At 54.5% G+C, this 22,560-nt stretch overlaps 10 protein-coding genes across 10 annotated transcripts; 6 read left to right on the top strand and 4 right to left on the bottom strand.

The window, feature by feature from the left end:
- Window positions 1-28: 28 nt before the first annotated feature.
- On the top strand, window positions 29-1,686 carry PG998_009213 (uncharacterized protein; the record flags this gene model as incomplete). The annotated part of the gene is made up of 2 exons (XM_066876029.1): window positions 29-1,252; window positions 1,342-1,686. The coding sequence occupies 2 exons, from the start codon at window positions 29-31 to the stop codon at window positions 1,684-1,686; spliced, it is 1,569 nt and encodes a 522-aa protein (XP_066728185.1).
- An 846-nt stretch (window positions 1,687-2,532) lies between these two features.
- PG998_009212 (uncharacterized protein) lies at window positions 2,533-4,058 on the top strand (the record flags this gene model as incomplete). Its single annotated transcript, XM_066876028.1, has 2 exons — window positions 2,533-2,736; window positions 2,760-4,058. The coding sequence occupies 2 exons, from the start codon at window positions 2,533-2,535 to the stop codon at window positions 4,056-4,058; spliced, it is 1,503 nt and encodes a 500-aa protein (XP_066728184.1).
- A 245-nt stretch (window positions 4,059-4,303) lies between these two features.
- Window positions 4,304-5,246, bottom strand: PG998_009211 (3-oxo-5-alpha-steroid 4-dehydrogenase; the record flags this gene model as incomplete). Its single annotated transcript, XM_066876027.1, is given in 2 exon segments — window positions 4,304-4,655; window positions 4,675-5,246. 2 exon segments carry the CDS (start codon window positions 5,244-5,246, stop codon window positions 4,304-4,306), a joined length of 924 nt encoding a protein of 307 aa, XP_066728183.1.
- A 1,666-nt stretch (window positions 5,247-6,912) lies between these two features.
- Window positions 6,913-10,371, top strand: PG998_009210 (linoleate diol synthase; the record flags this gene model as incomplete). The annotated part of the gene is made up of 3 exons (XM_066876026.1): window positions 6,913-7,313; window positions 7,391-9,713; window positions 9,859-10,371. The coding sequence occupies 3 exons, from the start codon at window positions 6,913-6,915 to the stop codon at window positions 10,369-10,371; spliced, it is 3,237 nt and encodes a 1,078-aa protein (XP_066728182.1).
- Window positions 10,372-10,650: 279 nt separating this feature from the next.
- On the bottom strand, window positions 10,651-11,655 carry PG998_009209 (uncharacterized protein; the record flags this gene model as incomplete). The annotated part of the gene is made up of 4 exons (XM_066876025.1): window positions 10,651-10,740; window positions 10,821-11,127; window positions 11,189-11,486; window positions 11,607-11,655. 4 exons carry the CDS (start codon window positions 11,653-11,655, stop codon window positions 10,651-10,653), a joined length of 744 nt encoding a protein of 247 aa, XP_066728181.1.
- A 534-nt stretch (window positions 11,656-12,189) lies between these two features.
- PG998_009208 (uncharacterized protein) lies at window positions 12,190-12,792 on the bottom strand (the record flags this gene model as incomplete). The annotated part of the gene is made up of 1 exon (XM_066876024.1): window positions 12,190-12,792. The coding sequence occupies one exon, from the start codon at window positions 12,790-12,792 to the stop codon at window positions 12,190-12,192; it is 603 nt and encodes a 200-aa protein (XP_066728180.1).
- Window positions 12,793-13,490: 698 nt separating this feature from the next.
- On the top strand, window positions 13,491-14,855 carry PG998_009207 (uncharacterized protein; the record flags this gene model as incomplete). Its single annotated transcript, XM_066876023.1, has 1 exon — window positions 13,491-14,855. The coding sequence occupies one exon, from the start codon at window positions 13,491-13,493 to the stop codon at window positions 14,853-14,855; it is 1,365 nt and encodes a 454-aa protein (XP_066728179.1).
- A 2,594-nt stretch (window positions 14,856-17,449) lies between these two features.
- PG998_009206 (uncharacterized protein) lies at window positions 17,450-18,385 on the top strand (the record flags this gene model as incomplete). The annotated part of the gene is made up of 1 exon (XM_066876022.1): window positions 17,450-18,385. One exon carries the CDS (start codon window positions 17,450-17,452, stop codon window positions 18,383-18,385), a length of 936 nt encoding a protein of 311 aa, XP_066728178.1.
- Window positions 18,386-18,923: 538 nt separating this feature from the next.
- On the bottom strand, window positions 18,924-19,816 carry PG998_009205 (40S ribosomal protein uS7; the record flags this gene model as incomplete). The annotated part of the gene is made up of 3 exons (XM_066876021.1): window positions 18,924-19,241; window positions 19,311-19,494; window positions 19,677-19,816. 3 exons carry the CDS (start codon window positions 19,814-19,816, stop codon window positions 18,924-18,926), a joined length of 642 nt encoding a protein of 213 aa, XP_066728177.1.
- Window positions 19,817-20,105: 289 nt separating this feature from the next.
- PG998_009204 (40S ribosomal protein eS25) lies at window positions 20,106-20,830 on the top strand. The gene is made up of 3 exons (XM_066876020.1): window positions 20,106-20,301; window positions 20,487-20,696; window positions 20,754-20,830. Exons 1-3 carry the CDS (start codon window positions 20,244-20,246, stop codon window positions 20,777-20,779), a joined length of 294 nt encoding a protein of 97 aa, XP_066728176.1. The 5' UTR covers window positions 20,106-20,243; the 3' UTR covers window positions 20,780-20,830.
- The last annotated feature ends 1,730 nt before the right edge of the window (window positions 20,831-22,560 follow it).

Below are 22,560 nucleotides of genomic sequence, written 5' to 3'. Positions count from 1 at the left end.
GTCGATGCAGGGAAATCTCAATCCAAATATGGGATCAGTAATCAGTCCTAACAGCCCTGCTGAACCGCTCCTGCAACGACCCAACTATGTTCGTCGCCTGTCAGTATTGCCTGAGCAGCGACGGGAATCAAAGGTTCTTGACCCGATCCTCGAGTCTGCCAAGGGCATACTTTACTCCATATTTCAGATTCACCCGATGATACAGTTGTTCACACGGCTTACCAACGATGGTACCCCGAAACGCTCCAGTCTCGAGATTGTGTTTTTTAATACAGAATCTCATGTCTTGGAACTGGAGCACGAAATTTCGAAGCACGAGAATGCCATGAACGAGGATGGTTATGCGCGCCGGGAGAACGAAAACGTCCAACGAGCTGTTTTGACGCTTATCAACGCCTACAGTCACGTCTGCTCGCTCTTGATTAACAACATGGACATGATTGTCGATAATGCGGATCCCAGGTATATCCGCACTATGATGATGTGCCTCTTCAACAGCATCATGGAGCTTCGTGTTACTGCTAATGAGGCTTTGGTCGGTTTCTCGGGTCATCCCAAGAGCTTTGAACCGCGCGGGCTTGGGCCCAACAATACCCTCAAGCCGCATTCCCGTGAGCCTTCAATGACCCCAACCGCGAATCGACCTGCCCCGACTTCGGCTCCTCGTTCGCGGCCCAACAACTACGCGCACAACCCAAGCAATCTTCGGGTGTCGACAGACGTAGGGGTACCTTACATCAATGGGACAGGACGGACTGCAACAATTACTTCGGCAACGCCTCGTTCTGGCGAGTCTTTTGTGTCCACAAGCACAGATGGTCGGTTTGCCGGCGACGTCACCATGGAAGAACGGCATTTCGAGAAGATATTCTTGTCTCTATCAAAATCTACGGAACTGATTATGCGGACTCTACCCAACTTCAACACGCAATTCAACCTCGGCCTCCGCAATGCAAGGGCGCAACGGGCACCGGAACACGTGCAGAACTATTGGAAGATTCTGATCTCGAGATGCAGTCATAGCATACAGCAAACGGATCTGCTCAAGAACCGTCTTTCATCCATTAAACTGAAGGAACCTGGTGTTCGAACGGATCCACTGTTCTGGAGTTACTGCAAGAGCTTCATCGATGCATGGGCTGAATATGGGCAGACGTTGCGCATGTCGATCGACCAAGTTTCCCTGTCCATGGACGTCAGGACCCGACTGAGGCCGGTGCAACTGAGCATCAAGGAGTCGACACAGCTCATTGTATCTTCACCTTGGGCGTATCTTTTCCGCTCAGCTGGCTACCTGCATGATGGGCATAATTACTATTCGCCCAATCACTCGTCTAGCAGCTCGTCTGTTTCTCAGATGCAGCTGCCAGTCACCCCCAGAGCGCTGCATTGGGCCCGGCCGTCCAGGCCACAGTACCATCGACGCCCCAGAGTGCGTCGTTCGACAGGGCCTTTTCTGGAAACGTCTTCGAGCGAGCCGACGCGTTGATTTCCATGGGCGGCCTACAGTTGTCTCGCACGGGGACAATGAACAGTTCTACAACGTCGCTGAATTCGATTTCCTCGATGACGTCGGGCCAAGATGGCGGCCCGTATGCGGCGGCTAATGCCATGCTGTCGCCCAACGGCGATCATAATCCTGGGCCGTTCAGACGGAACGGGAGCGGAAGTAGGCCAGCGTTTTAGGCCGCCCATGAGCACAGCCAATCAACTGGCACCGGGCTCCTTTCCTGCCGACCCGGGATATTCAAAGCGCTAGGTGCTTATTTACGATACCAGGTCCCAGACCTTTCTGCTTTTACTTATCTGATGCATCTCCCCGCAAGTGGCGGGCTTCAAACATGTTGTTATTTCGCGCAAGACTAAGCAGCCATGGGCGCCCATGGCTTAATAGTGTACCACCAGTGGGGAGGGAGCCTTTTTGGCTTATGTTATGCTAAAATAGAAGTTGTATAGTTCCGTCTAAAGGGCGGCAAAAGTCGGCACACGCGGGAAACATGGTTTTGCTTTTACACACATATGGCATCGAGATGTCTGGAGTTTTGGTTTCGGATCCCAAGGTCCTCCTTTTCTGCTGAAAGGTTCTTTCCGCATGGCATGGCGTGGGCGTGGCATTGGGCTGGCGTTGAGATTGTCTTGGAAGGGCTTTTGGACTTGACTTGGACTACGTAAAGCGAGTATTGTAATGTTTCAATAGATGACTTAGCGAGATGTGAGTGACGACAGACAAAAGAAATACAGAGAGACGCATCGACTACCTTATAGCAAGAAACCAGAGTCCCGAGTTTGTGCAGGTTGCATTGAGCTGCTTGATGAATATACGAGCTCACCGACTCTCATAGGTGCTGGCAATCTACAGCTGACACAGGCTGTCAGAATTCAGATATTGACCCCTCTTCCAAACAAGGAAACAGCCCAACTGCTAACATCTCAGATGATCAACACCTCGCATCCCATCCGAGTAAAAACTCAGTAGTTAGAGCAACACGATACTCTGAACCAGCCAGATTGGTTTTGTCATCAAAGGAGAATATGTCTGCAGCTGGTCCGTCATCCGCCCCCGCACCACCGCAGCCGGGCCCGGCGGGAGTGACCAAATCCATCTCGGCGGCGATGGCAACCGGGTCTAAACCCACTTCCGCCGAGCCCGAGAATGCTGCCCCTTCTCAGTCTACTTCCTCGCCCCTCTCTCCCTTGTCGCCCCGCACGTCCATGGCCCAGGCCATGGCCACCAACGTGACCGCCTCCGGCACCACCAGCATCCCGTCGCCGTCGTCGACTGCCGGCATCCTCCCAGCCCGGCCTTGTCGTCCCCTTCTTTCCCTTCCTATATCACCTCGCCCTCTTCGCGGGCGGGCCCATCTACTTCCTCTGCCGCCACGCCGCAGCAGCAGCAGCAGCAGCCGCGGTCGCACCCTGGCGCGCCGCCAAGCAGCAATAGCCAGGCCGCCTCCACAAGAGGAGGGCCACCCAGCACCACCAACACGAATACCCGCGCCGCCATGCCCCTACACGCCCACCTCCCCTCCACCACGACGACCCTGCACATGACCGAGGCCCGCGACGCTCTCGTGGCCACCATGTCGAACCTGTTCGACACGGAGCTGCAGTCGCGGGCCTCCCTGCTGCACGCCAACGCGTCGCAGCTGTCGAGGCAGGAGGCGGACGTCGCAAAGGCCACCGAGGGCCTCCGCAAGGAGACGGACAAGCTGGCCAAGGTGGCCCGCGACGCGGGCAAGAAGATCAAGGAGACGGGGAACGTGCAGAACTGGGCCGAGGTGCTCGAGCGGGATTTCTTGGTGCTCGAGGAGACGTTGCGGCTGGCGCGGGAGGGGGATGGTGGCAGTGATGGAGGGTATTCTAGTAGTGGGAGCAGCTACTGGAGTGGGAGTGACGCTGGAAGTGAGGATGGTGATGGGAGGAGTCGGCGGGCGAGTATGGATAGGGGGAGGGAAGAGGGGGCAGCAGTCGCGGCCAAGGTGGCAGGGAAGGCTCCCGCGCCCCTCGGAGAGGGCGGGTCGGTCGGAACGGCGAATGAGATGGATATCGATGATGCTGTTGGCTACTCCGCTGGGGCGCCCGAATCATCTGGGAAGACCGTCGAGGAGCTCATTGTCCAAGACGGCGGCGCTGGCGGGGCTGAAGATGCACCCACTACAGCGGCGGCAGATCTGGACGTGGACATGGACGGCACTTCGGGCACCCCCGCTGGCCGTGGTGGCAAAGCCGCTGGCGAGGAAGCAGGGGCAGAAGCAGAAGGGCAGGATAACAACAGCCCCTTTTCACATGTCGACAATGCTATTGAGGCTAGCATTCGAGAGGCTATGGCCACAAGTATGCATGATGACGACCCGACGGCGCTGGCGCGCTCCGAGACGACGCTCGAAGGCGGCTCGACCTCCAGCGTGCATAGGAAGGCCAAGGAGATGGCCGATTACGACAAGATGGATTTGGACGCGTCCGAGAGGAGCTTTCCTTCTACGGGACGCACGTTGTCGCGCGAGAGCGTCAGTGATGTAGCTAGTGGCTCGGGGCCGCTTCCACCAGCGGCCATATAGCAAGCAGGCATTGTCAAGGCGGCCTATACGTGGGGAGCAATATGAGACTATGAAGCAAATACAATGAGTCATTAGTCTATGTATTCATATATTTTAACATCTGGATAGTTTTATCTACCGTGTCTCTCGACACTACTAAAAACCCTTGCTATCTAAAATGGACGTTTTCGGCAATTTACATCGTCAATCGTGGGGTTCGACAGCGAAGTGAAGAAGCTCAAGGAGCAAAGTCCATAGCATATTCTTCACAAAAGGCCGGGGAGCATGACGAATCGCTTCTTCTTGTACTTGTCGCCGAACTCCTTGCGATAGGCCCGCTCCTTGCCCTTGCCCCAGGTGAACATGTACATGGAGCCGACCGAGATGAAGAGGGCGATGGAGGGAGAGCGACTAATGAGGATGACTCCGATCCAGGCAAGGATCTCGTACATGTAGTTGGGGCTGGTCACCAGCTCGAAGCCTAGGCCGTGGGGGATCTTGCGCTCGGTTCCACCAGGGCTTCGCAGGGTGGACAGGTAGTAGTGGACGCGGAAGTTCATGAACTCGCCAAAGCAGAAGAGAGCCAGGCCGAGGGCGTCAATGGCAAAAGTCTCGGCCCTGGCGGCAGGGGGAGAACGGGGCGTAAACCTCGAAGGCAGCCAGCAGACCAGCAACGGCCCAGTAGAAGAACGAGTTGCGGAACACGTTGGCCACGGGCATGGTGCTGGCCGAGAACTTGTGGATGAAGGCCGTCTCAAACTCGCGCTTGAGGAAGTGCAGCATAACGCAGGCAAAGGTGAGCTGCTGCGAGACGGACAGAGTGCCATCAATGGTGCTGGGCATCGGGACAAAGTCCTTGACGTACGGGTATAGGGCGGGGTAGATGTGGTTTCGCAGGCCGAGGAAGAAGGGGTGGAAGAGCAGAGGACCGAAGTACTCAATCAGGAAGACGGTGCGCCATCCCAGCTGGGGGCCCAGGTCTTTGACGAGGAGCTCGTCGAGCTTCAGGTCGCGCAGCAGCGCCTTGCGGTCCTTCAGGGTCTTGTTGGTGGTCGGGTCGAAGAGGCCAATGCGGTTGTGGTCGCTGATGCCGGCCTTGCGGGCGATGGCGACCTTGACGTCGTCGACATCGGAAGTGGCGGGCAGGTCGAGAGACGGGGGAAGTCTCTTGATGGCCTGTTTGCGTGCTGTTACAACGGGAACAAGCAGCCTGTCAGCACTGGTTGTCTATACTGCGCATCATGTCATCCATGGCATGACATGTCTGTCCACCAAGAGACCGGGCACTTACACCGATTAGTCAATTTGACAGAGAGGTCGGCTGCCATGTTGTGGAAGGATTGGTACGGCCAAAGGGAACCCTATCAGCTTCTTGGGATGAAGGAAGGACGAAGAGGCTTTGCCGTACACCGGAGTGCAGAATGATTGACATGGGAGCTAAGCTGGCAGCTGGAGAAGCAAAAGCTTTGATTCAGCATTTCGACGGCCCAGCTTGCCAGGCGGCCCAGGCCCACCAAAGCTGTTAGCTAGCTTACTTGCTCGGCTAGCAGGCTAGCTTCACCACCGCCAACAATTGGGGACATGACATTATGTAATCAATCAATCGATCTCTGCATCTCACTACTCACTCCTCACTCGCATGCAATTGGCCGAGGGGCTAAGGCAGGCAGCAGGTCCCGACTGACTGATCATATGTCTGAACTAAGGACTACTACCCTGTACGACCGTCAGCCATCTACCATCCGACGCATCCAATTGCAGGCATCCGTCAGCAGTATAGACAAACATATCGGTCGCACAGCCACCCGCCCTCCACCATCCAAGAAGGAACATTGACGGACGGTGAAAGACCTCGATGATGCTAGTGTAGCGCCGGCACTGACTAAGATCACGTCGTTCCCGCTTGGCTGCCACACAACACACCTCCCTGCTCTTCTGCTTACTCCCCAGCTTCCTCGATTGGGATGCCGACACCATCTTGGACTGTCAGCCCCGTGATGCCCACCTTACTATCTGGAATTCATTCCCCATCGAGCCTTCTCGCCTGCCAGCTGACCGGCCTGACATCCCAATGTGTACTGCAGCTCCGATCATGCCCATCATAGCCTTCCTCTATCTGCTGTATGTCTCAGCTCAAGCCTCTGGCTTCCTCCTCCTCGATGACTTCCTAGCTTCTGCGATTGGCCAGATAGCGCCGGGCGGGCGGATCGTGGTACGAGCCGCGTTGCTTTTAGAACATAGAGCGGGCCATGCCTGCCGTTTCCCTTCCGCCATTGGCCTACAAGGTGATGATCGGTCTGGTGTGTCACTCAGCTGCCGCACTTGTAAGACTGCCCCTAGTACCGCCTGCCGCATCCTACCGCACAGCGGTTTCGTACTCCGAAGCTGTACTGCACTGCTCGAGTCGTATAGGACACCTGCCACACCACCAGCATGATCTGGACCCCAGAGCGTTTGGGAAAGGAAAGCCTTGCGGTCACTACCAGACAGGCTTGGACGCTTGGATATAATGCCACGACTTTAGAGCTGACGTAGGGTCAGCTGGCAGCTACGCCATCAAGGTGTGACCCGTGTCAAGTATGCCTGCCAAGGGCCGTCTTGCCTCACAAAGCCGCCCAATGACAGTTGGTAAGTCGACAGTCGGCAAGTCGATCTTTATCGGAAACAGCACAGTTCGGTTTGAAAACTTCGTGTAGGCATAGACTCAGCGGTGTCGCTCCCCAAGGTGACTGGCGTAGCGACTTCTACTTAAGCACCGTGACGCCGTTCCCATTTTCTTCTCTATACTCCTGTGAACCCAATATCCGCCTTGCTCTGGTGAAACTTCCCGCTTTCCTGTCTGCATAATCACTATTTCTTGCTGGCCGGAATTGCAATGGCCACTCACGATCATGGCATTCTCGATGCCCTCAAGAGGTTTGGCCACCTAGTGCAATCCTCGGCGCGTCCTCTGCCAACCCAGACAGGAGATGGGACTTATCTCGACGAGGAGCCCTCCAGTGGCCTTCTCGAGGACCTAGCATCGCTCGGGATATCCGACATTGACACGCTGATCGCGCTCTTAGAAAGGGGCATTGCTGGCAATGCACTAATCGACGATCGCACCATGTTTACAGAGAAACTCATCACATTAGCCTCTAAGCTCCCACCAACCTCCGCTAACAGGCTGAAGCTCACCAATGCCTTTACTAAGGAGATCTGGTCCAGCCTCGACCATCAAGCTGCGTCTGGGTGCTTACTTGGCGACCGGTACAATTACCGCCAAGCTGATGGCTCGTAAGTCGAAGTGTCGATGTGTCGCTTTGAAGTTCCAAAATTAAGCCCTTATAGGTATAACAACATCAACCTTCCAGATCTTGGGAAGGCGGGGACACCATACGCCCGGTCTGTTCCCCCAAAACCATTCGTCCAGCATCTCAGCCGGATCCTGGCTTGATATTCGACACCGTCATGAGCCGCGACAATGGCGGGTTCAAGCCCCATCCGAGCAAGATATCCAGTATGCTCTTCTACCTCGCGTCCTTGATCATTCACGACTGCTTCCGTACCAGCCGGGAAGACCCCAACATCTCCACGACATCCTCCTACCTAGATCTTTCGCCGCTTTACGGCTGCAACCAGGAAGAACAGAACGAGATACGTACCTTTAAGGACGGTCTCATTAAGCCCGACTCCTTTTCGGACAAGCGGATCCTCGGTTTCCCTCCAGGCGTCAGCTGTCTTGTCATCATGTTCAACAGGTTCCACAACCATGTTGCAACGAACTTGGCACTGATCAACGAGAATGGCCGCTTCAGTAAGCCTTCCGAGTCGCTACAAGGGGACAAGAAGGAGGCTGCGCGCTTGAAGCGCGACAACGACCTGTTCCAGACTGCTCGTCTCATCACGTGTGGCCTCTACTTCAACGTTATCTTGAGGGACTACGTGCGCACCATCCTCAACCTGAGTAGAACCGAGTCGAACTGGTGGATTGATCCACGTGCCGACGTTGGTGACAGGAATAAGTCGATGGCAACAGGGAACCAAAACAGTTTTGAGTTCAACCTCATCTACATATGGCATTCGGCCATATCTCAACGAGACGACAAGTGGACTCAAGACCTGTATCAGAAGCTCCTTGGAAAGGACCACAGCAAAGCTACGCAACAAGAAATCTTGATCGCGCTCTCGCGATGGGAAGCTGCCATCCCTAAAGACCCTCAGCTGCGGACATTCGGAAACTTGCAGAGAGAGGCAAACGGCACTTTCAACGACGATGACCTGGTCCACATCTTGACGGAAAGCGTCGAGGATCTCGCTGGTGCGTTCGGCGCGAACAATGTCCCAACTGCCTTGCGGGTGATCGAAGTCCTCATGATGACGCGAGCTCGGAAATGGCACGCTGCATCCCTCAACGAGTTCAGAGCCTATTTTGGCCTCAAACCACACGAGACATTCGAAGAGGTCAACTCCGATCCTGTCGTGGCCAACCATCTGAAGTCTCTTTACGAGCACCCGGACTACGTCGAGTTGTACCCGGGCGTTGTCGTGGAGGAAAACAAGCCTACCATGGTCCCGGGCTCGGGGCTGGCTCCCGGTTACACCATCAGCCGCGCTATTCTTTCCGACGCCATCAGTCTGGTCAGAGGCGACCGCCACTACACGCTGAACTACCATTCTGGGAACCTTACGAACTGGGGCATGAAGGAGGTCGAAGCCGACCCGTCCTTTGAAGAGGGCATTGTCTTCTACAAGCTCTTCCTCCGGGCCTTCCCGCGTCATTTCGCGTACAACAGTGTGTACGCGCACTACCCCATGACCATCCCATCCGAGAATGCCAAGATCCTTGCATCGCTGGGCCGCCTCGAGAACTACTCTTTCGCCAAGCCGAAACGAATGGCCCCGACTGTTGTCATCAAGTCTTTCCAAGGCGTAGACCACGCGCTCGCGAACAAGGCGCTCGGTGTGGATCCGTGGAAGCCAGGCTTCAATATTTTGGGTGGCCAAGATGGTGCAAAGGCTTGTCTCGCAGGAGACGGCGACTTCTTCGCGAATCAGAGGAAGAACCTGGGCCATTGCATGTACCCCAAGAATTCGGAAGCGGACATTAAGCGGTTCTACAATAAGACCTTGAAGGAGTTACTGCGGCGCTGGTCCTCGCCCGTCCTCGGGCGCAGCAGCCCGGGGGCGCGGCAGGTCGACATCGTCCGCGACATCGGCACGCTAGCCAACGTGCATTTCGCCGCGCAGTTCTGGTCGTTGCCGCTCAAGACGGAGGAGCGTCCGCGCGGCATCTTCAGCGAGTACGAACTCCGCGATATCCTGACGCTCATGTTCAACGTGGTCTTCAACGCAGCCGCGGACCCGACGAAGCAGATGGCCCTCTACGCGGCCTCCAAGCCCATCAGCGAGGCCATGGGCCACATCATGGAGGCCGAGGTCACCGCGGCGGGCAAGAGCAACCTCCTTGGCGACCTGATCTCCAAGGTCACGGGCCAGGACGTCGACATGAAGGACTACGGCGTCCATGTCCTGCGCCAGCTGCTCGAGCGCACTGGCGGCAACGCGCGCGAGGCCGTCTACGCCCACGTACTGACGGCTGCGGCGCCCATGGTCACGCTCAACAGCGCCATATTTGCGCAGGCGTTAGATTATTATCTTGGCGACGGCATAGAACATCTACCAAAGATTCAGGAGGTAAGCAGCATGATGATGACTTTTACCCTATCTTCTAGCCCCGTTCTGCCCCCATCCCCCAGTGTTGCAATACCTCGACCCCATCCCTTCCGATGGGGCTCTGTATCTTTTGATCATTACTGACATCAAACCTTTTCACTATTAGCTCGCCCAAAAGGATACCCCCGAATCTGACGAGCTCCTAGTCCGTTATGCCCTGGAAGGCGTACGCCTGAACGGATCGAACGCGGTGCTGCGCTACGTGCACGAGGACACGACGATCCAAGAGGGCCTCGGCGGCGTTGGGGTGCGACAGCCGCCGCCCACGCGGCTGCAGGCAGGGTCGACGGTGCTGGTCAGCTTCAACGAGCTGGCCCTGGATCCGTCGCGTTACCCGGACCCGCACAAGGTGCGCCTCGACCGCGACCTCGACAACGGGTACCGGTTCTACGGGCACGGCGCCCACGAGTGCCTGGGCGAGCGCATGAGCCGCGTCTCCCAGGGCGCCATGCTCCGGGCCGCGGGTCGCCTCAAGAACCTCCGCCGCGCCCCGGGGGCCCAGGGCACGCTGAAGATGATCGTACCGCCCGATGGCGCGTTGGGGAAAGTCTACATGGACGAGTTGCAGAGCATGTACTCGCCGTACCCGACTACAATGAAGGTGCTCTACGACGAGTAGGCTTGGTGGTTCGGTGAGTTATTGCGGTTAATATGGATGAAGGGATTGGATGTCACGTCTTTGGATATTCTTGTTTGTTGGTTCTTTAGCGTTAGAAGATGTGAGATTTACTGGTAACTCCTTTCATTTTACTTCAATATCATGATTTATCCTACCATTAATTCCATCTGCCCTTGATCTGCAATTAAACATAATCGAGCGTATAGTTCCGTCATAGTGAACAACTGATTACGGATCACAGGCGGGCCTGTCTGACCCCATCCGGATGATACTCATTCCTCAAAACTTCTCGACGTAGGGTCTCAAGTCCAACTCTTGAGTGAATGCCGAACGGTGCTGGGTATGAAGATGCCAGTAGCTCTCGGCGATCTGTATGTAACATTATCAAGAAGAGTCAGTCACTGTGAAACACATAGATGGCGGATCACCTTGGTCATATGGATACTTACAGCATCGGGGTCAAGTTTCCCATCCTCCACGCCCCCGTTGACGTTGTCGTACGCCTTGGTCCGGGGGATGTCGATGACGCCGTCGATGACGGCGTGGGCGACGTGGACCCGCGGGGGCCGAACTCCCGCGCCAGCGACTGGCCCAGGGCGCGTCGCGCCACCATGCCCGCCGCGAACCCGGCGCAGTTGGCGGCGCCGCGCATCGAGGCCGTGGCGCCGGTGATGATGAGCGTGGGCGGGTATGGCGGCGCCGCGTCGACGCTCTCGAGCAGGAGGGGGATGGTTTGTTGGGCGAAGAGGAAGAAACCTCGTCTGTTGGTCATGGTCAATGCATGACGATAGAATAGAAAAAGAAGGGAGAGGCTTACGCATTTCCTGCAATACTCCCGTCGAAATCCTCAACCTTGGCCTCGAGGAACGGCGCCCGCTTGAAATTGGCGCCGACATTGTAGACAGCGGCGGCGAGGCGGTGGCCGGGAAGCAGCTCGTCGCGGATGCGGTCAAAGGCGGATTTGAGGGAAGCTGGGTCCGCGGCGTCGGCGTTCACTCCTACGGCTTGGCCGCCCGAGGCGTTGATACCGTCCACAGTGTCCTGGTATGAGGCCGGAGAGCGGGCCATGAGGACTACGGGGTATGACTTGGCGAAGCGACGGGCCGCGGCGCTGCCTGTCGTGTCATCTCCATGTTAGCTCCGGGGGACGGGACAGGACGGAAGATGTGCTAGAGGATGCGGGGTGCAGGGATGGACGGATGGAGGGTGAGTGGGGAAGCGAGAGAGATGCATACCGGTGCCCGTGCCGGCGCCGATGACGATGGCGTAGAATTTGGAGGCCATGTTTGTTTGTGGGTTCCAATGCAAGTCTGGCTTAATGTGTCTCGTAGATATTCTCTCTCCAATTTAGGAAAACGGTCCACGAAATCAAGGGCTGATTTATATATGCAGACTGTAAGTCGGGATTTGGGGATAGAGGGGCAGCGGCGTGCGGACAGTTCTTACAAATCAACCATGACGTGCTGCTATGCCAGTCCAAATGTGCATAGTAATCAGCGGACATCAATCACGACATCTCCGTCCAGGCTCATAGCTCGTGAGTTACATGCAGACGGGGGAGCTCTCATTTTAATAATTACCGTAGTGATTCAATATGGTATCTAAAACTGGTCGAAGTATCCAAAGCTGCTTTAGAAGCAGTGTCCCTTTCTGCCGTGAATCGGGGATAGTAGAATCGGCCCCAGTGCCAGACTTCGGACGACGACTTAGACACAGTCAAGTGACGTACAACTGATCTGATGCAATACCCTCCCACTCCCTTCTTCCTTGAACACAATCAATAATTTCTGCTGCAATTTGTTCCTGGACACAATGGCCTTAGAAGATGCCCAGGTAACCAAACTCATTAAGCGAGGCGCCAGTCCACCACTCGACCCAATATACTGCCCAGAACCACATCTCGAACTCGCCCAGCAGCATCGGCATGGTAACATTCGTCCTGAAGATCATCGTGCGCAAGATCAGCGCTGCCGAGGCACCCAACACTCCGACATGGGCGGGCGAATGTCTCCGGTAGGGATAGCCATAGGCTTGGCGTAGTTCGTAGTGCTCAGAAAGTAGCACATATTCGAGGAAAGCACAGGCTAATTTCCAACACAATATGCCCACAGTAGCAAAGAACTGGACAGCTCCAGACGAGCCAGCAGCAATCTCCGAGTTCCAAGTCGCGCCCAAGAGGGCAAAGATGACTGCGGCAAGAATTAGGCAATACCGGCTTTCCTGGGGGCGGGGTGTCTGCAATCGGTCGCCCCAGTACGCAGCAAGCTTTGATCGTAGTTGAGTGTGCATAGGTGGATGATTGGGATCAGGTAGAAACTGCCACTGGTCCTCCTCGGTGACGTTTCTAGGGACCATGTTATCTGATACGAAACCGGGGTGTTGAGGTGTGACGTCGAAGCGGTTCAGGAAGATGCTGTTCATGTATCGAGATGGGAAAACAGAAAGCTGGCGAGTTGAGGAAACAACCGATTCTTGATTTACCTTGAAATATATTCCCAATTATTTATTACAAGAAGTGCGCAAATACCTCAAACTCCGGTCTCCGTCCAGCCAATACCAGTCCATGTACAACAATGTCTATTCCTTCGGTGCCTGAGGACGGAGTTCCCAATAGAGAGGATTGCAGGGAAAATAACGTGCATTTTAAAGCGAGCGTCCTCCACAAGATAAACATTTCCCATCCATGGGATCCATAGGAATAGAGAGCACTTACACGTAGTTGTCGATAGAAAGGAGATGCTTTGGTGGATAAATGCATATGCACGTTATCTTCAAGGCGGTTAGCTGAATGACGTGGGGTAAAGCCGGCTCATCCCGCGCGACGCCTCAAATGCCCGACACTCAGCTGAGTGCTGAGCCTATTAATTTATGGTTGCTATTATGATTCCACGCAATTGATTTGGTACGATGCCGCCCGCCCGAGGTCGAACGGGTAACCCAGATAGTGGCGGTCAATCAGCCCAACCCGCGTGATTGGTGATTGGTGATTGGTGATTGATCGACAACTTGCGACTGCCCGTTTGCACTCTATCGCACGGATAGATGGGAGCCTTATCACCAAGATGACGAACCGCTTCCCCATCCACGCTTCAACTAGATCCTAGTCTCCCTCCAAAGCCATGCCACCCCCCAATACCCCCGAAGAGGGCCTGGCGTCACCACCGACAACTGCCACCCTCGCTCTTCGACCCATTACCCGGGACTTGGAGATGACAGCCGCCTCGCCGCCTGCCGTCGCTGCCATTCCCGCTGTCGATCTGCGCGCGCTTGAATACGAAGGCAATGTGGACGAGAATCTGATCTGCCCCATCTGCCGCGTCGCCCTAGTCGCCCCCGTCATCACGAATTGCGACCATGTCTTCTGCCAGAAGTGCCTCGTCCAAGCTCACACGCTCAATCCCGTTTGCCCGGTCGACCGGCAGCCGCTCCTGAAGCTGTCGGCCGAGACGCGGCCCGCGCCCAAGCTGGTCGCGAACCAGCTCGACAACCTGACGGTACGCTGCCCCAACCGCCCGCGGGGCTGCGACCTCGTCGTCGCCCGCTCTCTCGTCGAGAATCATGTGTCGCGCTACTGCGACAAGACCCTGGTGCCGTGCCCGCACCCGTCCTGCGACAAGGCCATCGCTCGCAAAGACGTGGGCAAAGGATGCCTACACTACGAGGTCTCCTGTGAGTTTTGCGAGCAGGCGGTCCAAAAGGCCGACCTCGAGACACATCGGGATATGGAGTGTCCCAACCGAAAGAAGGACTGCGAGCTCTGCGGTGCCGAGTTTGTGCGCAGCAAGCAGGAGGACCACACGAACGAGTGCCCCGAGGTCGAGGTGACATGCAAGTTTGCACCGTTTGGCTGCCATCGCAAAATGAGCCGGAGACATATGGGGGAACACTGCGAGAGATGCGACTACAGGGTGGTCGGCCCGGTGGGCGAGCAATTGGCAGAGCTGCGCGCCGAGATGACGACACTGAAAGAAAAAGATCGACTGAAGGACCGACGTATCAAATTCCTCGAGAACAGGGGCTATTCCGCCCCAGCAGCTACAGAGCACATGAGCGACATCAGCTTGCCCGGAGCGCCGGCGGCTCCGGAGACGGCACCGTACGAGTCTCGCGACCAGTACTTTCTGTCGTTGTTCGAGACCATGGAGTCCAAGGTCGAGAGGTTATCATCTGCGCTCTCGGAAGTCGAGGGGCGGCACACGATGATGCTCTTCAACGAGACGATGCCGCTCAAGGACCAACTCACCGAGATAAGGAGCACCCTGGGCGTCTTGGGTATGCACGTCCGTTGGCTCATGAACTTCCGCCTGCAAGAGCGTGGGCGTGTTCTTGGTGGGTCAGGTTCGCCCTCGATGCCGGGCTCGATGGGGACCAACCAGGAGGGCAGCAGCGATTCAAATCTGCCCCGTCGGTTGAGTGACAATATGCGGGAACACCCCCGAGGTTATGACCAAACAGATGATGATCAAGAACGAAGAAAGAATTGATACTTTGAAATACCCGGCAACCGGCCTAGGCGTTTTTCATGGCCTTGTATATCCTAAGAATGGGAAAACCTACCCATCAAGATCACTACATTTCCAGGCCATGGCAAAGGTGGGTTTACTTTGCAAGGCGTTTTGTGTGCTTAGCATGAATTAGCTGCCTGGGATTTACGGCTTTTATGAATGCGAGTTGACGTTTCCACCAAGTACCCCATGGGGCGATACCATTACACTTCCACCCCTTTTCCAACTCCAATAAACTGACCTGCTGTTCCAATCTTCCGGTAATAGCTAAGAAAATATGCGGCACACATAATGCATACCAGAGGACTCTTTCCATTGCAGGCGCGAGTGCGTCGCCCCTCCCTCAACCACAAAGCCACCAAACTGCTGCTTCAACGTTGTGGCATTATCAGCTGCCCATTTACGAACAGGGTTCTCCTCTCCAACTCAAAACAAGGACGAGGATGAGGATGAGGACTTATTGGTCTGGATATCGCAGCACGCTGGGAGACTTTACTCCAAGTATGAAACGACTCTATATCCGACTCGTCTTTGCATTGCGAGACCTCTATTCCAGTAGCCATGGAATTCGAACCGATCTCGAAATCAAACTAGCCAGCCTTCTGCTTTTTTCGACGTAGTTGCCAGTTTTGTCATCCGTCCTAACATTCCCTGAAGAAATATACTTAAGTCTCGCAAAGCAGCTCGTGGAGTACATGCTATCAAACTCGCTCAAATATGTACATTGATGAGGCTATCTGCCGAACATGACAAGAGACTAGCCAGTTGTCACGAAAAGAAACGCAAAGAATACCCCTTCTGACCACGATATAAGCTACACTAGGAAAGAAATAAGTTTTGGATTCCAGCCCCCAGTCCAGAGCTTCGCCGTCCATGGTACCGGCAATGTATACTGCCCCATCGATCTCATGATACTGAATCGGTTCTTCGTCCCTGTGCTGAAACTCTTCGAGAATGACAGGACGGTTGCTTCCAAACATAGCATGAGCAGTGTCCCCTGCTGTGACTTTGTTGAAATCGTACCCAACGTAACCTCTGCCCGTAAGAAAGACAAGCCTCAAGCCGAATCTTACCCTTTCCCGGAACTTCACAATGACTTCTCCGTACGTCTGACCAGCTGGTTAGTTCTGTGAAGTATTTATCGACATAGTTTTGAAGAGATCTTCAACTTCAAGTTCTTGATTCTTTGTTTCCGGTTCAAAGTCTCGAACTTGGACAACCTGACCGAGCTGTATTCCGACCAGGGACAAGACCTCGGGTAGGGTCTTCCCAATTCCAATTTTGCGTTTCTGGTCGCACTAGACTCGTCGTAGTCCGTAAATACATCACGGCAGAAATTTGTTCCTGTTGTATTCCCTTTGTAGTCATACCACCAGTTTGGGACCTAGGTTGGCCAAGAGGCATCTCTTGGAGAACGGGCACGACCTATCCAAGCTCTGAGGTCGCGTGTAGCTACGACAAGATAGAAGAAGAAGCCAGTGCAGAGCTGAGATGCGGACATGGAGTAATCCACAATAATATTCGCTTCAAGTTCTGGAAATATCCCGAACATTCTAAAAATCCTATCCAAAAAGTCGGAGGTCTTACGGTCAGAAAATATTGAGTGAGCCCACAAGATATCGCTGTCACCGTCAACTTCCCTCCCCCACCGGACAAGGACGACATACATAGTCTGGCGATATGGAAAAGCCAGGGCCTGCTCTCTCACATTACGATAAAACTTAGTTTTGGGATTGCAATATCCCTTCTTCGTGTGGTGGCCATGCTAATTATCCATCGCCCTGTCTAAGGTGCTAGACTCTATCGTCGAGGAACTACATGCCAACACAACATTCCTAGGAAGCATCTACTTCCAATTCTTGTTCATCGTAGAGAAAAGTGCCACTCTTGATCAGCACACCAGGCAGCCAGGCCTTTTTAAGGTTGACACTTGCAGTCACGCAGTCAATTAGGATGCCAGGTTGCTGCATGTTCGGTGGAGCTATCCGGGGTTAGCAATGTCATATAGGAAGCAGGTACAGCCCGCTCTAAGCTGTTTATACGTCTCTGCTGCTCCGTTCAGCGCCTGTTTATTCTACTTCACCAATTATCCTGTTGGCGTATTTCCAATTGGGATAACATGCCATCCGAGGTGGTCAGGTTGTTTGCCAAATCACATCGGTTCAGGGATTCAGGATTAGTCAGGTGGGGAAAGCCTCCGGGGATTAAATGCTTAGCACACCGAATAACCGGCGACGGGCCTCCGTTGTGACCGTCGTAACCCGGCATTTCTGTCTTTGTTTGTTCCATTCGCCTCAAAGCTGCTTGCTTATTGTTTTCTTTCCAGCCTCGGGCTATGAATTGAAAAGGCACCTTGATTGCAACTACCCAACCAACTACGGGTTCCACTGCCTTCTTTGCTGCCAACCAATTACGAAGGGCAGGAGAATGAGGAACCACGACTAAATGCGTCCATGACTGTTCCCTCAAGATCCCCACCACCACCACCACTCAGATTGCCATTTTTGTGAAGAATAACAAATACCCAGACAACATAGCCCTTTGATTGCCTGAGAACAACATCAACAACCACAATGGGCACTCCGTTCATCTCGCTCCTCGAGCCTAGCAAGCTCGAGGTCTACGACCGGACCAAGCCACGCGATCAGCAGCCCAACCAGTCGTCCATCGCCAAGACATTCTTGGACGCCATGGAGGTGCGTGAGATCGTCTTCGTGGACGAGCAGAAGATGCCGCTCGAGTACGAGTACGATGAGGACGATCCCCGCTCGTGCCACTGGGTCATGTACGCATCCGTGAACCAGGTTGTCGAGCAGGAGCAGGTCGACCTGCACACGGGCAACATTATTCGCCCCCGCCGCTCCGAGACACGCTCTCAGCCCATCGCCACCTTGCGTATCGTCCCCTTCCCCCAGCCTCCCCACCCCAAGCCCGGCGGTTGGTACGAGGACTACAAGCTCGTGGACCGCCCTTCTTCGGGACCGGCAGCAGGGTCCGTATCAGGAGCAGCACCCGCACCAAGCCCAACACCGGCAGCAGCACCTACGGCAACCGCAACTTCGTCATCTGAAGAGAAAGCAGCAGCTGCTGCAGCCACCGGCTTAGGCGTCGGCGCCACCACACTGGCCGCAGCCGAATTCCCGCCTCCTTATGCGCAGGACCGGGCTACCACGTTCCACGACGGTCAGGAGCCGTACGTGAAGATCGGCCGCCTGGCCGTGCACCCCACCTACCGCGGCCGCCGCATCGCAGGCCAGCTGTGGGCAGCGGCGCGCCGCTGGCTCGAGGAGCACCCCCGCTACTTCGACCCCAGTGTCACGGAGCGCGGCATGGAAGCCCTCGGTGGCGGTCGCGATGTCCCTGGCTGGAACGGACTTGTCTGTGCCCACGCCCAGGAGGCCGCCGTTAAGGTGTACCAGGGCTGGGGCTTCCAAGTCGACGAGGGCATGGGCCGCTGGTTCGAGGAAGGCGTCCCCCACGTCGGCATGTTCACCCGTCTGAACGTGTAAAATGCCAGACCCCAGGCTTGACGGCATAGATGCATACGCTTAGCATAGCGTATTGGCACAACATAGTGTAATGGCAAACCATGGATGGAAAGGTCAAGATAGGTTCGCGGTTTGACATGATACTGCATGGAGGAAAGGTCTGGCAAAACAGAATTCATAGATGATTGATGACACCACACAAGATACAGAAGACGCATTTGTCATTCATAAGCATTTCTTTTGTTTTTACTAGCGGGACTCGTGAAGAACGAACTCTTGAAGCCCAGTGCTGCTCTTGACGTCGTAAGATCCAGATCACTGTCATGATATCGCACGAAAAAGCCGGAAGACGCCTCATAGATGTTCAGACCACTTTGCTCGCCTTTGAGCAAAGCTTTTCATTCGTTTAAGAGCCCTATGTGACATGCATTTCCATGATACCACATGCCGCCCTAAGCCAGAACACACAAATGCAAAGGTGAAAAATGCCCAGATTGATCGATTCCACGCCGAGAACCCCTTTTCCCCTTTCCATTGCAAAACGGAAATAGAAGAGCATCTATCGGTTGCTCTTGGCCACACGCTCCAACTCGTCCTTCTTCTTGATGGCGTACGAGTTGCTGCTACCCTTGGCAGCGTTGATCAGCTCCTCAGCCAAGCACTCAGCGATGGACTTGATGTTGCGGAAAGAAGCCTCACGGGCACCGGTGGTGAGCAGGGCAATGGCCTGGTTGACACGGCGGAGAGGGGAGACATCGACGGCCTGTCGGCGGACGGTACCGGCGGAACCGATTCTGGTGCTGTCCTCACGGGGACCGCAGTTGACAATGGCGTCAACGGCGATCTGGATGGGGTTCTGGTCGGTCATCAGGTGGATCTGTATTCTTATTAGTTTCCTGCGTTCCCTTTCCGTACTTGCGCGCGCAAGTTGTGTGTAAGTGCTTACGATCTCGAAAGCGTGGGCGACGATGCGGACGGCCATAAGCTTCTTTCCGTTGTTGCGGCCGTGCATCATCAAAGAGTTGGTGAGACGCTCAATGATGGGGCAGTTGGCCTTGCGGAAACGCTTGGCGGCGAAACGGCCAGCGGAGTGAGGCACGTAGACGGGCGAGCGAATCTGGATGTAATCGCTACATATCGAAAAAAAAATCCATAGTTAGCACTTTTGCCCTCCAGGTACTATGATGCGATTCCGGGCCCTGGTTGCAAGGCATGTATGGACAATGGGCTTTTCCCCCTTGAGGTTCAAATTTCCTTGCAACTCGCAATTCCGAGGCTCGGGGGCTCGCAGAAAGTCTGGGGGTGTCCTTACGTCAAAGAGATGTCGCGGATCTCGACATCCTCGTAGGACCAGCGGTTGAACAGCTTGACGCTGCCAATCTCGGAGACGACATCCTTGGGGAGGACCTGGTAGTTGGAGGACTCAACCTCGATCTCGCCGTTGTCAGACATGTTGGGCGTAAAATTGACCGGCGCTTGGGGTGGTTAGTTGTCGATGAGGAAGAGCGCTGAGGCGAAGTTGGCGGTGGGTGGTATTATTTTTTTGCAGTCTGGCAATCGTGAAGTCCAATAAACTCACACAACCCTTTGCTTCTGGAGTGTCGGTGCTCGCTTGGTCGGGGTTTAGCCGATGGAGAAATTCACACACACAAAAATTCGAAAATTCGTGGGAAAGGCGCGCCGGCCCACTTCTGACGGCCAATCTAGCAGCTGTCATTGGCTCAATCTCTAGGGCAAGGCGATTGTCTGCAGCTGACTGGATGGAGCCCCCCTCCAACAATTCTGTAATTGAATAGTGCATTCATTCTACTGACTTTAATCGACCGTTCCTCTTGACGAAGATCCCGACAACCAACACCAAATCAACAAATCCGACAACATGGCTCCCGCTAACACTGGTGCCAAGAAGCAGAAGAAGAAGTGGTCGAAGGGCAAGGGTGAGTGCAGATGCATTTTGTGATGCTCTCGACGCGAGCGAATTGCGATGGTATTCTGGCCGGGCTGGCTGCTGCGCGACTCTGCGAATGGCGCGACCGGAATACCATCAGCATTTTCGACTCGCGCGGGAGGACGCACATCTCCATCTTCGAAATGCTCGACTGACGTTGTTTCCTCTCTCCAGTCAAGGACAAGGCCCAGCACGCCGTCCTCCTCGACAAGAACACTTCCGAGAAGCTCTACAAGGATGTCCAGTCTTACCGCCTTGTGACCGTTGCCACCCTCGTCGACAGACTTAAGGTCAACGGTTCGCTGGCACGCAAGTGCCTGAAGGACCTTGAGGAAAAGGGCCAGATCAAGTCCGTTGTCACACACAGCAAGATGAAGATCTACAGTATGTTCCCAAAACCCCTCCAACACACCAGGAGCCGTCTTTACTAACTCCATTCAGCCCGCGCTGTTGGCGCTACCGACTAAATTATCAATCTCACTCACGATGCTATGACGATTGTGAAGTCGATTCGGACGACGTATTTCAATGGCGTCAGACGGATCGCGCAGGGAAAAAACGGATTTGATGGTTTTCGGTTCGGCATTTGATCTCCGGCGTAGCATAGGGAACTGGTATATGGTTCAGTAACTTTGCTGCGGTTGCATTCAGTTGAGGTAGAATAAAAGAGAAATTCACCCTTCTGACTCCTAAATCATTGCTCGTCTTTGTGATATGTATACTGAATGACGTTTTGCCCAATGACGGCTGAGCATACGTCCATGTCAATGACTTGCATCTCAGCCTTGCCCCGTAGACGTACATGACATGACCCCTTAACAGCCCTGGCCGTCCGCCAAATCAGCTAGAAGAAGTGAGATATGGGTAAGTGACAAACTGCTACTACCGTGGTCACATATATCTCATGTAGTAAGCATAGGCGCCTTCAAACAGTTACTTCGAGGCTGCACCTGGTGACGCCGGGAGACAGCTATATATTAGACTGTGTCTCTCAGGATTATTGGCAGTAATGGCAACCAGAATAATAATTCTTAGGGGCCACACACGCTTCCTAAGATACTAAGTAACGACATGGCGTACTACCGGCTTGAGCAGGCGACCAGATAATATGGCTTCAGTAAGTTCACGGCTTCTTGCCAAACTACTGACGTTCGGTTGTACCGAATATCGCCGCAGGGAAGTAATTAACATGCTGCAAGTGTCCAAGCCCATGCTTGAACAGATAGGTATGTCTAGCCCAGAGCAAGTTAACTGGCGAGATAGGGAGATGCGGTAGCCATTCTTTTCCATCTGGGTGTTGCTTGAGACAGAAGGGAAGCATGCAGAGTGTATTGCCATCGGCATACCTAATGCAATCAATTCATACCTATATTGGTCATCTTTGAGTGATGATGACCGCGTCCACGTATAAACCTCACAATTCCATAATGCCGGATCTTCTCGGCTGCTGGCCGGTCCGTGTTTACTCTCTAGTGTTGTTGAATCACCGCTCGAACCCTGGCTCCGCAACCACCTAACTGATCAATTCCCGTGTATGGGTCATTGAAACCCGGAGTGCCTTGTGTCTGACTTTTCTTCCGAGGCACAAGTGCCAAGCCTCGAAGATTGGTGATCGGGGAAAAGGCTGGAACCAGCTTCAGCCACAGCCATTAGCTTTACAAGGCCTGACCATGACCGGCACAGTTAGACAATTCGGTCTCAGGCCAGCTTCGCGACTCAACAAAAGCTCTTTCCCCCAGGGCCCAAGCGCAAAGTAAGAGATCGCCCTTTCACACGCATTGCCAAGCTAAACTGACGTTGAATGAAGACTATCGTAAAGTACGAGTCTAGAATCTGACCTGAGTAAGGACTCGGGCTGACAGGCTGGAGGACCGCAAGCCGCGAGACGGCCCTAGCATGAAGACCCGTTCGAGGGCCGAACGAAGCGGCTCAAAATGTACATATAGAACGGGTTGCGGGCTGCGAACTGCAATACCCATGCAGCCTCTGCGGATGTGTCTTCCTTGCGTGTTCGTAGGCTCGTCAGTAAGTGGAACAGGAGTCAAATAAGCCTCCACGCAGGCAGGGAACAAAGTCCTCTTTGATGTTACAAGAGCAAGATATACGAGCTCGGGCCAACGTAGTAAGAAGCCCCAAGCCGCCCCAAGCTCCAGGCTGAGCAGGGAACTAGAAAGAAAAAAAACCCCATTTGCGGCTCCGACAGAAGTATGTATAGGGATTGGATGTAGACAACCAAAAAGTCGGTCAG

This window comes from Apiospora kogelbergensis (genome assembly GCF_038363985.1).
Source record: "Apiospora kogelbergensis strain CBS 113332 chromosome Unknown utg000006l_segment0_segment0, whole genome shotgun sequence".
NCBI classification, from domain to species: domain Eukaryota; kingdom Fungi; phylum Ascomycota; class Sordariomycetes; order Amphisphaeriales; family Apiosporaceae; genus Apiospora; species Apiospora kogelbergensis.
This window is presented reverse-complemented; position numbering and strand designations above follow the sequence as displayed.